At 40.0% G+C, this 14551-nt stretch overlaps 1 protein-coding gene across 8 annotated transcripts in view; it reads left to right on the forward strand.

Annotated features, from left to right (window-relative positions):
* The first annotated feature begins 109 nt into the window (after positions 1-109).
* Positions 110-14551, forward strand: part of VTI1A (vesicle transport through interaction with t-SNAREs 1A) — a 389946-nt gene continuing 375504 nt past the window's right edge. For all 8 annotated transcript variants that reach the window (XM_074382882.1, XM_074382883.1, XM_074382886.1 and 5 more), the window contains exons 1-2: positions 110-382; positions 12859-12917. In XM_074382882.1, the coding sequence (XP_074238983.1) occupies positions 289-382; positions 12859-12917 (153 nt within the window). In that variant the 5' untranslated portion in view covers positions 110-288. The remainder of the gene's footprint in view (positions 383-12858; positions 12918-14551) is intronic.

Below are 14551 nucleotides of genomic sequence, written 5' to 3' on the forward strand. Positions count from 1 at the left end.
GTTTCACGGGCTTTTTTGGCGGCCGCTAATTGGGGCGCTTTTCCTTAGCGAACTTCCTTCTCTTAAAGACTGAGCGGAAAATAAAGCGCGCACGCAACCTAATTTCCGGAGGACCGAGATTGCGACGAACAACCAGGAAGCGGCTGGATTGGGAGCTGTCCCCGGTTCTCCGTTCTGCTCTCGTGGGCACCTCGCGGGGTTCCTAAGCCGCGGCCCGCCACCGCGCTGCCCCTTGAGGCTCCTGCCCTGACCTCGGCTTTGGCCTGGGTCACTCGTTCCGGAGCCGCTATGTCGTCCGACTTCGAAGGTTATGAGCAGGACTTCGCGGTGCTCACTGCAGAGATCACGAGCAAGATTGCGAGGGTCCCACGACTCCCGCCTGGTGAGAGTCCTGCTCGGCTGGGCTAGGGTGCTGGGGAGAGCGCAGAGGGTGCGGACAGTGGAACACCGCCCGAGCAAGTGTGTCTGTGAGGCGCGAGGCTGGAGTGGTAGGTGCCGGCTGTTCCCCGGAGGGATAGGGCTTGGCTTGGTTGAGGGTAAAGGAAGAGTCCAAGTTCCAAGTTCGGGGGTGGGATGTTGTGAGAAGAGCCTTCGGTATCTCGGTTCGAATCCCGACTCCACTCCCTTGTAACTTGTATAACCTGGGAACGTTTCTTAACGTCTTAAGAGTCTTAATTTTTCCATTTGTAAATTATAGAGATGTGAGTATTCAAAGAAAATGAATGAAAGTACGTAGCTTATGGATCTACAGTCTACAGCGGCGTTGTTGTGTTAGTAATAATGTTGTTATAATTATATGCGGCAAAATAGAGGTAAGAATCAGGGTGCCTGGATGCAAATCCCCCCTCTGTCACTTAAAAGTTGTGCCTCTTAAGCAGGCTTATTAACTTCTTCCAACTTTCCTTCTTAGTAAATGGGGGAAAATTGTACTTCTCTCATGGGGTTGTCATGTAGGTTAAATTTACATAACATATTTAAAGACCCTCCTGGTGTCGCTAGTTGCTGTGTTAGCATTAGTATTTTTCATACCTCCCACCTCATTTCTTGTTTCTCATCCTTCTTGGGGATTTAGTGTATAACCCAGTTTTATGTAAAACTTGGTACAAGATAATTTTTCGCACTTCAAAAATTTCACTTCTCCCATCTAGAAGTGTTTTTGTTTTTGTGTTTGCTTTTGTGTTTTAGCACCTCTTATTTTCCATGCTAGACTATCAGCTATGTGAAGGTGAGAGCTATGTCTGTGATTTCCTTGGCATTTACTTATTAGGGGCTCAGAACAATAAGTGAATGAGCAGGTGAATGTAAACATGATCTTTTGTAACTTTGGTTTGTGAAATGTTGTTTCCGGAATTATCTTTCTCTACAGATTTGAGTAGTTAAGTTATACGATTTGTTAGGGAAATTGAACCATCATCTGGCTGCTGGGTTTGCCCCTATACTAGCTCCGGGATATAAAGTATAGAAAAGAGGATGCTCATCAATCTGCGGATTGGTGGGCACTTCACTCGCTCACTTGTACTGGTACTAACGATAATTTCTCCCGCACCTAAGTTGTCATTCCTCTTTCCCTTTCCCTACTTCCCCCAAAACGTATGTGTTTATAAGTAATTTTCTTCCCTTATTTCTTTGTTTTTCTTCCCCTCACCTATTTTCTGTTAATAGGGATATTTGCTTGAAGCCAGGATCTCTGAACTTACACCCCACTCATCTCCTGAAGTCCCCAGTTAGTTCTGGAGGAGATGGATGATATCTTAAAGAGGTTTATGAGTCCAAGTAAGGGAACAAGAGGAGAGAACCAAGGTAGTATATACCACCAAGCTCTGCTGCCTCAGAGATTTTTGTGTCCAAAGTGGCTGATGGCCTCACCTCTTCATGATACATCACCTCGCCGCTTCAGTTCTGCTTGTCTCCTCTGCGGGAGATCATCTTGATTTTTGTTATTGTTGGAGACTACTTCCTTTGAATTGAGTCCCAGAGCCTCAGAATATCAGGACTTGTGGTTTCAGTTAGATTTTTACTAATTTTTCATTGTAATTGTTTTAGCAGTAGAAACATTTCTTCGGGTTATTAGCTTTTGTATTGGGAAGCTGTTTTACAAAGTATCAAAGTCATCCTTGGATGCAAAGTTGTAAAAACTGTTTCCAAGAAAACAGATCTTGTTACAATGTTTTTCTTGCCTTTATATTTTAATGTAACAATTCTTAACTTATAAAAGAAATCTTTTTGCATTCAGTACCTTAAAAGTAAAAGTGTGCCTCTCCTTAGCTGTAGTATTATGTAAGATCCAAACAAATGAGCCACATTGCAATTGAAAGGAGACTGCATTACTGGCACTGGAAAAATGCTTACTGACTTGTATTACTGAATAATCATATTTTTTTTTTCTTTTTGAAATGGGGTCTCCCTCTGTCGCCCAGGCTGGAGTGTAATGGTGCAATCTCAGCTCATTGCAACCTCCGTCTCCTGGCTCAAGGCTACTCCCACCTCAGCCTCCTAAGTAGCTGAGACTACCGGCACAAGCCCCTGTGCCTGTATGATTTTCTTTTTGTAGGGATGGGGTTTCGCCATGTTACCCTGTGGCTGGTCTCAGACTTCTGGGCTCAAGCAATCCACCCGCCTCGGCCTCACAAAGTGCTGGGATTACAGCGTGAGCCACTGCACCCGGCCTAATCATAATTCTTAAAAATGCATTGGTTGCCCTCTTAATAATGACTTGTGCTTGTTCCTTTTATAATCTATTTCCAATTAATAAGTATAAATAGATGAAAAATATGTCCATGTAGTTATGAATTTCAGATGTATGTCTGTAGACTGACAGACATTAATATATATAACTATGGCAAAAACAGTATGATGACTAGTAATTATTATCTATCTCCCTGGGCATCATTTGCAAGTGTGGTGTTCAGCTAAAAGTGACCCAGATGAGGTGAAGTATAATTTACTTGAGCTAAGAAGGATAAAAATTGGAGCAAACTTTCCAGTCAAAGCAGTTCATTCCCCAACATATTAACTTATTTAAATTGGAGTAGGTAGATCTGTTGAAATGAACTTTACTCTGTGCTGTGCATGTGACAATGTATTAAAAGTATTGCTTCCAAAGAGAACAGAAGAGTGAGCACTTAAAAATTTTAAGAAAGAAATTTGATTACTCTGTGATATTTTTTAAACAATAAAGAGACTTTGCTCTTAAAGTGTTTGAGTCTTAACTAATTTTAGTAATTGAACTGAGGTGGATGAATTCTTTCTTAGTTTATACCGTTATGGAACTTTATTTGAAAGTTGTTTTTTAATTATTACTGTTCTGTGTGAAAGTCAGGAAAATGGATGAACAGAAACTACAGCTAGTACTTTATGGTGATGTTCCTTTTCTTCTAGTCACGGGGGGTGAATTCTTAAGTGGGGACTGTTTTTCTCTGGTGCAAAGATTTCGTTACCTGAAGTAGGCTTACTGAAGGATCTTAAACAAAGTAGTCTTTTTGCAATTAGTTGCTTTCCTTACCATTCACAGAGAGATAATGATCTGTTGTGAATCCTGTCACTTTATGGCTGTCCTTAGAATTGTACCAAGAAAGTATTAGAGCAAAATGATTCAGACTCAGACATGACATCAGATCTGTTTAGAACCCTAATTCTGCTACGTACTCGATGTGCAGTCATGGACAATTGCTTGGCTTCTCTAGGCCTGTCTCCTCCATCTGTAGAATGGGAGTGAGAGAGAGTAATAATTTCAACCTTATAATGTAAAAATCAATGAAATAAAACATGTAACACTAGTACAGTTCTTACATAGAAAACATGTGATATACTAGCCATTAATGAGATTGCTGCTGCTAAAGACAACAGCTGGTAAGATTAGCCAGGAGCCTGCTCTTCAGACTTTCTTATATTAACTGAACTCTGAAATCTTACACTTCAACTCTTGCGTCCTTTCTGTGCCTAGACCAGAATTAGGTAGATTTCTCTTGAACACATTTGAAAGGAGGTAAGTGATTAGGGCTTTTTGGGTATGAAATTGGAACTGGGCTTTGAACCGAGGATCCTAAGGGGAGGAATTGGAGGAGAGAAGTGAAAGTGGTATGGGACAAGGCAGGTGTCTTTTCTGTAAGGAAATGCCTGCGTCTAGTGGATTAGTTATGCCAAGCCCTGGAGGATTGTTTAGATCATCTAGACTTAGCCACACGTGGTTGAAGGCATATACACAATTCTGTGATTCTCTCTTGCCTTTCAAGGTGGTTGCAGTGAAATAATTCAGAAAAGCTGGCCTTTGTTCATGAATACTGTGGTTTGCTTAAACTATATTCAGCTCTAGAGCTGTAATATCTACATGTAGCTATTGAGCATTTGAAATGTGGCTATTGCTACATTGTGAAATGATAATTTTTTAGATATGCGGTTAAGTATTAAAACTAAAAACATCAAAACTAATTTCACTTGTTTCTTTTAACTTAAAAAAAAATACTGCTACAAGAAAATTTAAAATTGCATGTGTGACTTGTATTGTATTTCTGTTGCTCTGGAGAGTTATACTTGAAAGAGTGGCTCCAGCCCTAATTCAGGAACTCACTGCTACAATAGTCAGTTTGTTCCTTGTTAGGATTCAGGCTACCTCAAAATCAACTTTGTGAGCTGCTGGGCAAGGTCCAACTTTTTCAATTGAGTGTACAGGGAAGATAGTCTTTAGCAGTTACTGATGGCCCAGTATGTCTCATAAAAAAAAAAAAAAAAAAAAAAAAAAAAAAGCATTTGTGGAGTTGTATGCATCTTTGAATAATATAAATACATATAAACAATTTGTATGTGTATCCATAGATCTGTTTGTGTGCTGTCTATATATTTTTGTTCAATTTAGTCAATGTATTGGCTTTAGTCTTTTTTAAAAAAATACTTTTTATTTTAGAACAGTCTGAAATTTACAGAAAAATCACAAAGATGGTACAAAGAATCCCATATACCCCATGCTCAGTTTTCTCTGTGATGAACATGTTAATATGGTACATTTGTTACAGCTAGTGAAGCCGCATTGTTACATTATTACTAACTAAAGGTCATATTTTATTCAGATGTTGTTTTGTTTTGCTTCTTGCTTTTTACCTAATATCCTTTGATTATTCCAGGATCCAATCTGGGATACCCTGAAACATTTAGTGCTCATGGCTTTTTAGGCTCCTCTTGGCTGTGACAGTTTCTCAAGCTGTCCTTGTTTCTGAGGACTTTACAGTTTAGAGGAATACTGGTCAGATATTTTCTAGAAGGTTCCCTCAACTGGGATTTGCTCAGTGTTTTCCTCATGATTAGATTGGAGTTATGCGTTTTTGGAAGGAAGACCACAGAGGGAAAGCATCATTTTCGTCACATATCAAGAGTACATACTGTCAACATGACTTATCATTACTGATGTTAGCCTTAATCACCCAGCTGAGGTAGTGTTTGCCAGGTTTCTCTACTGTAAAGTTACTCTTTCCCTCCCTTTTCTATACTGTTTGGAATAAAATCATCTATGCATAGCCTATACTTAAGGAGTGGGGAGTTATGCTCTACTTCCTTGAAGGCAAGTAACTACATAAATTATTTGTAATTCCTTTCTATAAGAGATTTATTCATTTATTTACTTATTCAGTCATTTACATCAGTATGGACTCTTAGATATTGATTTTGCCCTTTGTGTTATATTCCAATACTACTTTATTTTCATGTTGCTCAAATTGTTTTAGCTTTGACCATTGGGAACCTTTTTTAATTTGGCTTCTGTTTCCTTTTGACATACCCTTATCATTATGGCTTTTTTTTTCTTTTCTTTTCTTTAGCACTTTTTTGCTTTTTGATAGTATGAGATACTCCAGGATCATCTTCACTCTTTACTGTTTCAGTGCTAAAATCTGCCGTTTCTCTGAGGAATCCTGTTTCCTTTGGTTAAAGAAGGGTATTACAAACCAAGATCTGGACACTAGGTGTGTGCATTACTCCTAGGCTGTTGTTGCTTCTGGAACCTCTCAGCTGACAGAGCAAGGAAATTCACATGTACATACTAAGCCATGTATATAAACGTATCTATAAGCATTTGCATATATAATCATTTGTATTTATAGTACATTAAACACAATTCATACTAGTATCTCCAATGCTAATCCATTATCAGATGGATCATTCTAGAATTGCTTTATTTCAACACTGACCATTCTATGGCATGTTACACAGTGTAGCATCAGTAATAGACGCATTTCCAAATTCTCTCTTCCTCTCTTGGTTTGACTCCACATTTCTCAGTACATACATAATTGCTGCTGCTAGTTTTATTTTAACATACCTACATTGCACAAAGACAGGTATGAGTAACTGAATTCAGGTGAGCCTTGACACTTTCACTATGCTTTAATGAGATTCTGGGCTGATTAAGCACTTCTGAAATACACTTTGCAAAGAGTTGTGTAGGCCGGGCGCGGTGGCTCACCCTTGTAATGCCAGCACTTTGGGAGGCCAAGGTGGGTGGATCACAAGGTTAAGAGATCGAGACCATCCTGGTCAACATGGTGAAACCCCGTCTCTACTAAAAATACTAAAAATTAGCTGGGCATGGTGGCGCATGCCTGTAATCCCAGCTACTCAGGAGGCTGAGGCAGGAGAATTGCCTGAACCAGGAGGCAGAGGTTGCGGTGAGCCGAGATCGCGCCATTGCACTCCAGCCTAGGGTAACAAGAATGAAACTCCGTCTCAAAAAAAAAAAAAAAAAAGCAAAGCGTTGTGTGTATATCAGCACTAATCACTTCTGTTAATATTCAATAGGAAATGAGAGGCCAAGGCAGGAGGATCACTTGAGCCCAGGAGCTCAAGGTCAGCCTGGGCAACATAGTGAAACCTCATCTCTACAAAATAAAATTAAATGTAAAAACTAGCTAGTCATAGTGGCATGCACCTGTCATTCCAGCTACTCAGGAAGCTGAGGTGGGAAGACCCCTTGAGCCCAGGAGTTTGAGGTTACAGTGAGCTATGATCATGCCACTGCACTCCAGCCTGGATGACAGAGTGAGACCATGTCTCTAAAAGAAAAAAAAATTGATTAAAAAATATATAGAGTAGGAAAGAAAAGATCGTACTATGCTATATGTACATATATCAGCACTTATCAAGTTTATAGGCTCCCCCCCCAAAAAAACCCAGTGGGAAGGCCGGGCGCGGTGGCTCAAGCCTGTAATCCCAGCACTTTGGAAGGCCAAGGCGGGTGGATCATGAGGTCAAGAGATCGAGACCATCCCGGTCAACATAGTGAAACCGCGTCTCTACTGAAAATACAAAGAATTAGCTGGGCATGGTGGCACGTGCCTGTAATCCCAGCTACTCAGGAGGCTGAGGCAGGAGAATTGCCTGAACCCAGGAAGCGGAGGTTGCGGTGAGCCGAGATCGTGCCATTGCACTCCAGCCTGGGTAACAAGAGCGAAACTCTGTCTCAAAAAAAAAAAAAAAAAATATATATATATATATATATATATATATATATATATATATATATAAAACCCAGTGGGAGACTTTGTTTATATATTAAATAGTACATTTTAGATAATACATATAGAGGTTAAGAGCTCAGTTCAGAGCAACAGACCCTGTTAGAGTTCCAACTCTGCCATTTATTAGTTGTTGAACTTTCAAGAAATAATTTAATATCTTTGATCTTATTTAATGGCTTGAGAATGGAATAGTAATAGTGCCTCTAAAAAGTTGTTTTAAGGATTGACTATAATAATGTTAAACACAGGGTACCATGCACAATAATGATAGCTGTTAGTTACAAAGGTTTGAATCCTAGGAACATGTCATTTGAAAGGGGATGTCATTTGGGGTAGGCAGAATGAATCTCTTTTGGGAATTACATGTAAATGCTGCCAGGTTACCAAAACTTAGTGTTGGTAGGTATTTCCAAGGTCATCGAGTTCACTCTCCTCTCTCCCTTCCTCCTTTCCTCCCTTCTTTGCCTCCCTCTCACCTTTCTTCTCTCCTTCCTTTGTTCCTTCCCTCCTTCTCTCCTTCCTTCCTTCCTTCCTCATACTTTACCCCTAAATCATCACTTTTAAGATTTTGTCTTCTTAAAAATATGAGGAACACTATAAGGACCAATCAAAGGATGTCTCTGTTCCATCGTTATTTCTGACAGCAACATCACGAAATGGATTTTATGGAAAAAAAAAAATCTAATTGTATTAACTCTTCCTCTACCCAATTTAATTTTTTTTTTGTAAAGGGAAATTTGTCATTTCAAATTGGAAGATTTGCCCCAGTCCTCACTAAAATGAGTTTCCCACCCGCCCCCCCAGTTTCTCTGTGAGTAATAAGTATGTTGTCCCGTGCTAAGACTGATTCATTCATTCTGTGAGCACTTAGTGACCCCTACTATGTACAGCTCTCTGTGCTAAATACAGAAATGGGACGAGATTTGTCGAGAGTGGTCTCTGTCTTCAAGGAGCTAAAGATGAGCCTTAAGAGGAAACTGCAAGCTGGGCTCAGTGGCTCAGGCCTGTAATGCCAGCACTATCAAGCCGAGGCAGGTGGATTACTTGAGGTCAGGAGTTTGAGATGAGGCTAACTAACATAGTGAAACCCCATCTCTACTAAAAATACAAAAATTAGCCATGCATGGTGGTGCATGCCGGTAGTCCCAGGTACTTGGGAGGCTGAGGCAGGAGAATCACTTGAACCTGTGAGGTAGAGGTTTCAGTGAGCTGAGATTGCACAACACTGCACTCCAGTCTGAGCAAAAGAGCGAGACTCCATCTCAAAAAAAAAAAAGGAGGAAACTGCAGAACCTAAGTTTTAATAACCACTGGAACCCCTAGAGCTAAGCAAAGAACTCTAGGAATTCAAAGGAGATAAGGTTATGTCTCAGGAGCTCACGTAGAAGGGTAGGTGGGGTTTGGACAGACAGAAACAGGGAAAGACTGTAGTATCAGAGGTTGCAATAAATGGATGCAGTGGGCATCTGTTGCGCCCAGCAGCTTTCATTCTATCTACTCAACTTTCTATTGAGGAACTACTTAAATCCCCTTATTCCAGTCTTGGTAGAACTGATAGGCCGCCTTGCCCTCTGCATGTCAAGAGGTGAACATACTATGCAAGCAAGGACATTCATAGAATTTTTGCCAGGAATTTGATCAGAATGAACCAAGGAAAGAGAATAGAGCTGCTCAAGACTCTTCTTTAGCAGAGACTGTCAGTAAGGTCCTATTCCCTTGGTACCCTGGGCTACTCCTGATACTGTCTTTCCCAAGCTGGGTGGCTCATTTTTGTCCACTGACTCTATGAACCACCCCACATTATTCTAACAAATTCTCTTTTTTGGCTTAGTTTAGCTAGAATCACTTCTGTTGCATTCAGCCAGAGACCCCTAAATGGTAGATTAACAAAGACTTACAGAAGAAAAAACATTTGTTTGGGTGGCAATGAATAGTCTGTCTGTAGGCTGCATACTAGAAAGCTTGTAGTTGGAAATAAAGTTGGAAAGGATGCTTGGCTCTGGAATGTGGGGGACCTTAACTGCTAAGCTCAACGGATCCATCAAAGCCAAATTTTAGAAAGATTAAGTGGGAGAAGGAAAAGGGAAACCAAGGCGGGTAGTAACGTAGCTTCTTTTTAAAATTCTTGCACTGTCTTGCATTATTTATTTAACTTACCTTCATGATGCCAAGTTTTTGGAAGCTCATTATATATGCCAAGTTTTTGGAAACTCATTATATATGCCAAGTTTTTGGAAACTCATTGTATATGCCTATACTCATTATAGTGTAGGACTGTAAAGATGATTAAGACATGGTTCTTGTCTTCCCAGAACCCCTAAGCTGAAAGATTGTTCATGTGAGGGATAAATCAATAGGATTACATAAGAGTTATAGATATTTTATGTACAAGAGAGTGATTAACTCTTATGTTGGGTTAGGAAAGTCTTCAAAGAAGTGATGATTTCTAAAGAGACTTTTGAATAGAGATTTGCCAGGTGGGCCTGGTGGAGATGGGCATAAGCATTGGGATTAGAGGATTGAAGGCCTGGAAATATAACAACATTAGAGATAAAGATTTAGGATCATAAATACATAATATGGTCGTTTTAAAATAGATGAAATTGCCCAGGGACATAGACGATAGTTATAAAAGAAGAAAGCCAAGGACAGCACTCCAGGGAACATGAGCAGTTAAAAGATGGCCTGACAAATACAATGCCTAGCAGAGGACGGTGAGATAGGAGTGAGCATTCAGGAGAATTGCCACACCAGAGTGCCATGGGAGCTGGTAGAGGAGAAAGTTACAGGATGGGAGGAGAAAGTGTAAGAAGCCACAAGATTAAATAAAAACAGGACCTAAGAATGTTCATTAGTTTGGGGAAAGGAAGGGCTGTTAATCTAGTGAGAGTAATTTCAGTGGAATGGTGGGGGCAGGAATTAGTTTACAAGGAGTGGATAGGGAGATGAGGAGTGGAAACAGAGTCTACCCTTGCTTTCAGGAAAACTGGCTGGTGATGAAAGGAGAGGGATATTAGCAAAGGGGAATACAGGTCAAGGGAGGCTTCTTTCTTTGTTTTGTTTTGCTAATGAGAAAAACTGATGCTTATTAGTCCTGGAGGTCTGTGGCATGGACTTTCCTATCAACTGAATACCTTAAAGAGAACAAGCTGTTCCTTCTGATATGTAAATACACAGTCTCACTTTTGATCCAAGATAGGCCTGTTTTATTCTGTATTTTTCTCTATCACAAAAATATAGTCCTAGTCTAACTGTAACTGTGTGAAGATACTAAAAGGATTGAAATGTCCCAGAAGCAAATAAATTTGGCATCATATATTAAATATTTAACCTGGCCATGTGTAGATTAACTTTTCGAGGAGGGAAAATCAAGTTGAATTCTAATCCCAAATGCATGTTTTTCTTAGGGAGAAATATTCTGAGCACATGTAAAACACCTTATGTGGCAGCTGCCTCCCTCCATAGCTTGGGGATAACAAAGGGAAAGGGTTAGGATTAGTAGAATCTACTAATAATCTGATCACTGTTTTAGTGAAATAATAATTTCTACTAAAGAGTCCCCCCTTAGGCATGGCTGTCCTTCTGAAGGTTGGTCAGCTAGTAGGTGTTGTGCCCATTTCAAGCTTCATGACTTTTCTAGTCTAGTTTGTTAGTCAGTTTCATTAGGCTCCCATGTGACATAAACCCAATTTGAAATAAAGAACAAGAAAGTTATCAGCTCAAGAAACCAAACTATGATACAGTCAAGCTTTTGTAAACTCAAGCCATTTCAGTTATTTCAAGCCAGGAACTAACTATATACTCTCTCTGTCTCAGTTGTGTTTCTTTTTCAGTGCAGGCTTTATTTTCAGCCATTGCATACTTGCTTGCTTCTTGCAGCTAGACCAATGGATGCTAGCAGCTTCTAGGCTCATTTTCTCATTACCAGGAAAGAGGAAAAGACTTGCCCCTTGCTCTAGAACTTTGATTGTTATCCTTGGGTCATATACCTATCCCACCCACCCCCCCAGATGGGTGTAGCCAGAGGATTGAGTTACTAAATTTAGTCCAACTAGGATTAGATGGCCATCATTTGCCGAGTCATTGTGACTGAAGAAGCAGAGTCTTTAGTCATTGCCCTGCTTGGTGAGGAAGGAGGTCCTTGAAGAGTAGGGTCTGTTGCCTGAGAAGAGAAGAATGCTGGGCAGACAGAAACTAGAGATGTTCAATATATTTGGTTTGCACAAAACTTAACTAGGCTATGTGAACAAATAGGCTGACTGGTTGGAATGAGGGTATGTGAAAGCGTTCTGAAATGATCTGCCAGGACATGTCTTTCCTAGAGAAGGGAATTACAGTTGGGTTATAACTTGATTGTATTAGAAAAATAAACCATCCTACAGAGACTTAGCACTTTACAATATAAAAGTAATTTCACTTGCTTATTGGAGCTAAAAGTAATTCAGTAGATATTTTTTATTTCCATTTTAGAGAGTACATACAGACTGAGTCTCAGAAAAAAAAGATAAAACTTTCTTACGGATCCCGTAACCATTGAGTGAGACAGTAGCTTTCAGTTTGGAATCAGTAGTCCTAACTTCAAATACTTATTCCATTACACCTGATTCTCCATGCTACTGAAAGTACAATTTTTTAAAGGATTATTCTTGCCCAGTTTTAGGAAGTGTTTTTGTATGTGACTTTTAAATTGTATTAACAAATCAATTGTTCCCAATTTATTAAAGTTATGACTTCACAGATTCCTCAGGCCACCACAAATCTGCTCTTGTTGACCTAATCTCTCCTAAAGGGCAACATGATTTTTAGGCTTTCTTAAAAATGTGTGGTATCTCAGCTGGGTGCAGTGGCTCATGCCTGTAATCCCACCACTTTGGGAGGCCAAGGCAGGCAGATCACCAGGTCAGGAATTCTAGCTTAATCAACATGGTGAAGCCCTGTCACTACTGAAAATACAAAAATTAGCTGGGTGTGGTGGTGCACACCTGTAATTTCAGCTACTCAGGAGGCTGAGGCAGGAGAATGGCTTGAACCTGGGAGGCGGAGGTTGCAGTGAGCTGAGATTGTGCCGCTGCACTCTAGTCTGAGGGACAGAGCAAGACTCCACCTCAAAAAAAAAAAAAATGTGGTAGTGTGTATCTCTTAATAATTAGGTACTCCATTGAATTATATATTTCTAGATAGCCTAGAATCAATGGCTTAAAGTAGTTTCAAACCCACCAAAGACTGATGTGTTCTTTTGCCTTATGTTCTCTAATCTGATTCACCAGAAAGGAAAAAGGCGTATAACAATTGAAGTTTTTAGATATTAAATTTATTTATATCTTTAGCAGTTTATTGGTATTACTGTTTGTTTCAGATGAAAAGAAACAGATGGTTGCAAATGTGGAGAAACAGCTTGAAGAAGCAAAAGAACTGGTATGTCCGACTTGGTAATGTATTTTAACACACAGCCAGAGCCGTTTAAGCTGATGCCTTCCTCTGACCTGTTTTATACATTTTGGAAATGTGAAGTCTTGCTTATTAGCATTTTATTCAGAATTCGTCCATTTTTAAATTTAAGAGATTTTAATAACTTCTTGGGATTTTATTCTTCTTAATAAAGGTGATTCATTAAATATTTCTAATTTTTATTCCTTCGTAATATGTTTCACAACAGCTAAAAATAGCTAATGCTGGATAAAGGCTTACTGGGTACCAGACACTTGATTAGAAATATTACGTGCTTTATAATATTTAATTTTCTCCAAAACCATGTGAGACAATATTATTTGTCAAAAACAAAGAGTCTCATATTTTCTCCTATTTGCAAGCTCCCAAATGAACTTGCTACAGTTTCATAGATGACTGTAGAAGACATGAGACTCCTAGGTCAGAGACAAAAGATTTTTATGACCCACAACAAAAGCAGCTGCCAATGTTTCAGGCTGGTTGCATCAGTTCCTGAGTTTCAATTCCCGCAGTGGTGATGCAGGCAGGCCTAGATGTATGCTTACAGCAGCGTTAGAATGCCTTGTAGGCAAGAGCCTAGGAAATGTGCCACTTTATAGCAACCTATAAGCAAGGCTGTTGTTTGTCCCAGGGGCACACATTATTTCTTGTCCCTGAGCTCCTTGCAAACACAATCCTAAAAAATGGCTCAGACAGAGTGCTTAGGACCTTGTATTCTTGGCATACCAGGCAAAACATGTAGGAGTATGAGAGAATTTTGGCAAAGTGATTCTCAACACTGCTACTACTCCCATTTTATGGATGGGGAGACTGAGACTTAAAAGATTAAGTAACTTGTTGGAGGTCCCAAACCCTATTAAGTGATAAAAGATTTGTTCCTAGTTATGCTGAACCCAGAGCTCTGGTTCATCCAGTACTTTTTTTTTATATGAGTGAATTAGTAAAACATGGAGCAAAAAAGGGCTAAAAGTATTATATCTTAATTTGGGGCTTTAAGAGCCAACTACTACAAGCGTGACTCAACTTGTTACGATGCGTTGTGGCCCTGGATGAGTGTGTTGCTTTTCTGTTTTATTTTATTTTTGATGCAGAGTCCTACTCTGTCACCCAGGCTGGAGTACAGTGGTGCAGTCTCGGCTCACTGCAACCTCCGCCTCCTGGGCTCAAGCAGTTCTCATGTCTCAGTGCTCCAAGTAGCTGGGATTACAGGCGAGCGAATACTACACCCGGCTAATTTTGTTTGTTTGTTTGTAGAATTGGGGTTTTGTCATGTTGGCCAGGCTAGTCTTCAACTCCTGGCCTCAGGTGACCTGCCCACCTCCCAGAGCTCTGGGATTACAGGCCTGAGGCACTGTGCCCAGCCCATACTCCCCTTTCGATGAGGACCTTGGGAGAAAAACGTTTTTTGTTTGACTATTTGGGATTAATTGTGTTTCTGCTGAACATCTGGTTTGCATTAATCTCTTGGACACTACACATCTTGTAATGATCTTTTCTCCCGCTCTATACTGGCCAAATAAATGTGACAACAAGGAACAGGTGCATATGAGCCTCATTCTTGGTTTCATTCTATGTGCTTGTTGTGTTTCCTTTTTCTTTCT

This window comes from Saimiri boliviensis, chromosome 12, assembly GCF_048565385.1.
Source record: "Saimiri boliviensis isolate mSaiBol1 chromosome 12, mSaiBol1.pri, whole genome shotgun sequence".
NCBI classification, from domain to species: Eukaryota; Metazoa; Chordata; class Mammalia; order Primates; family Cebidae; genus Saimiri; species Saimiri boliviensis.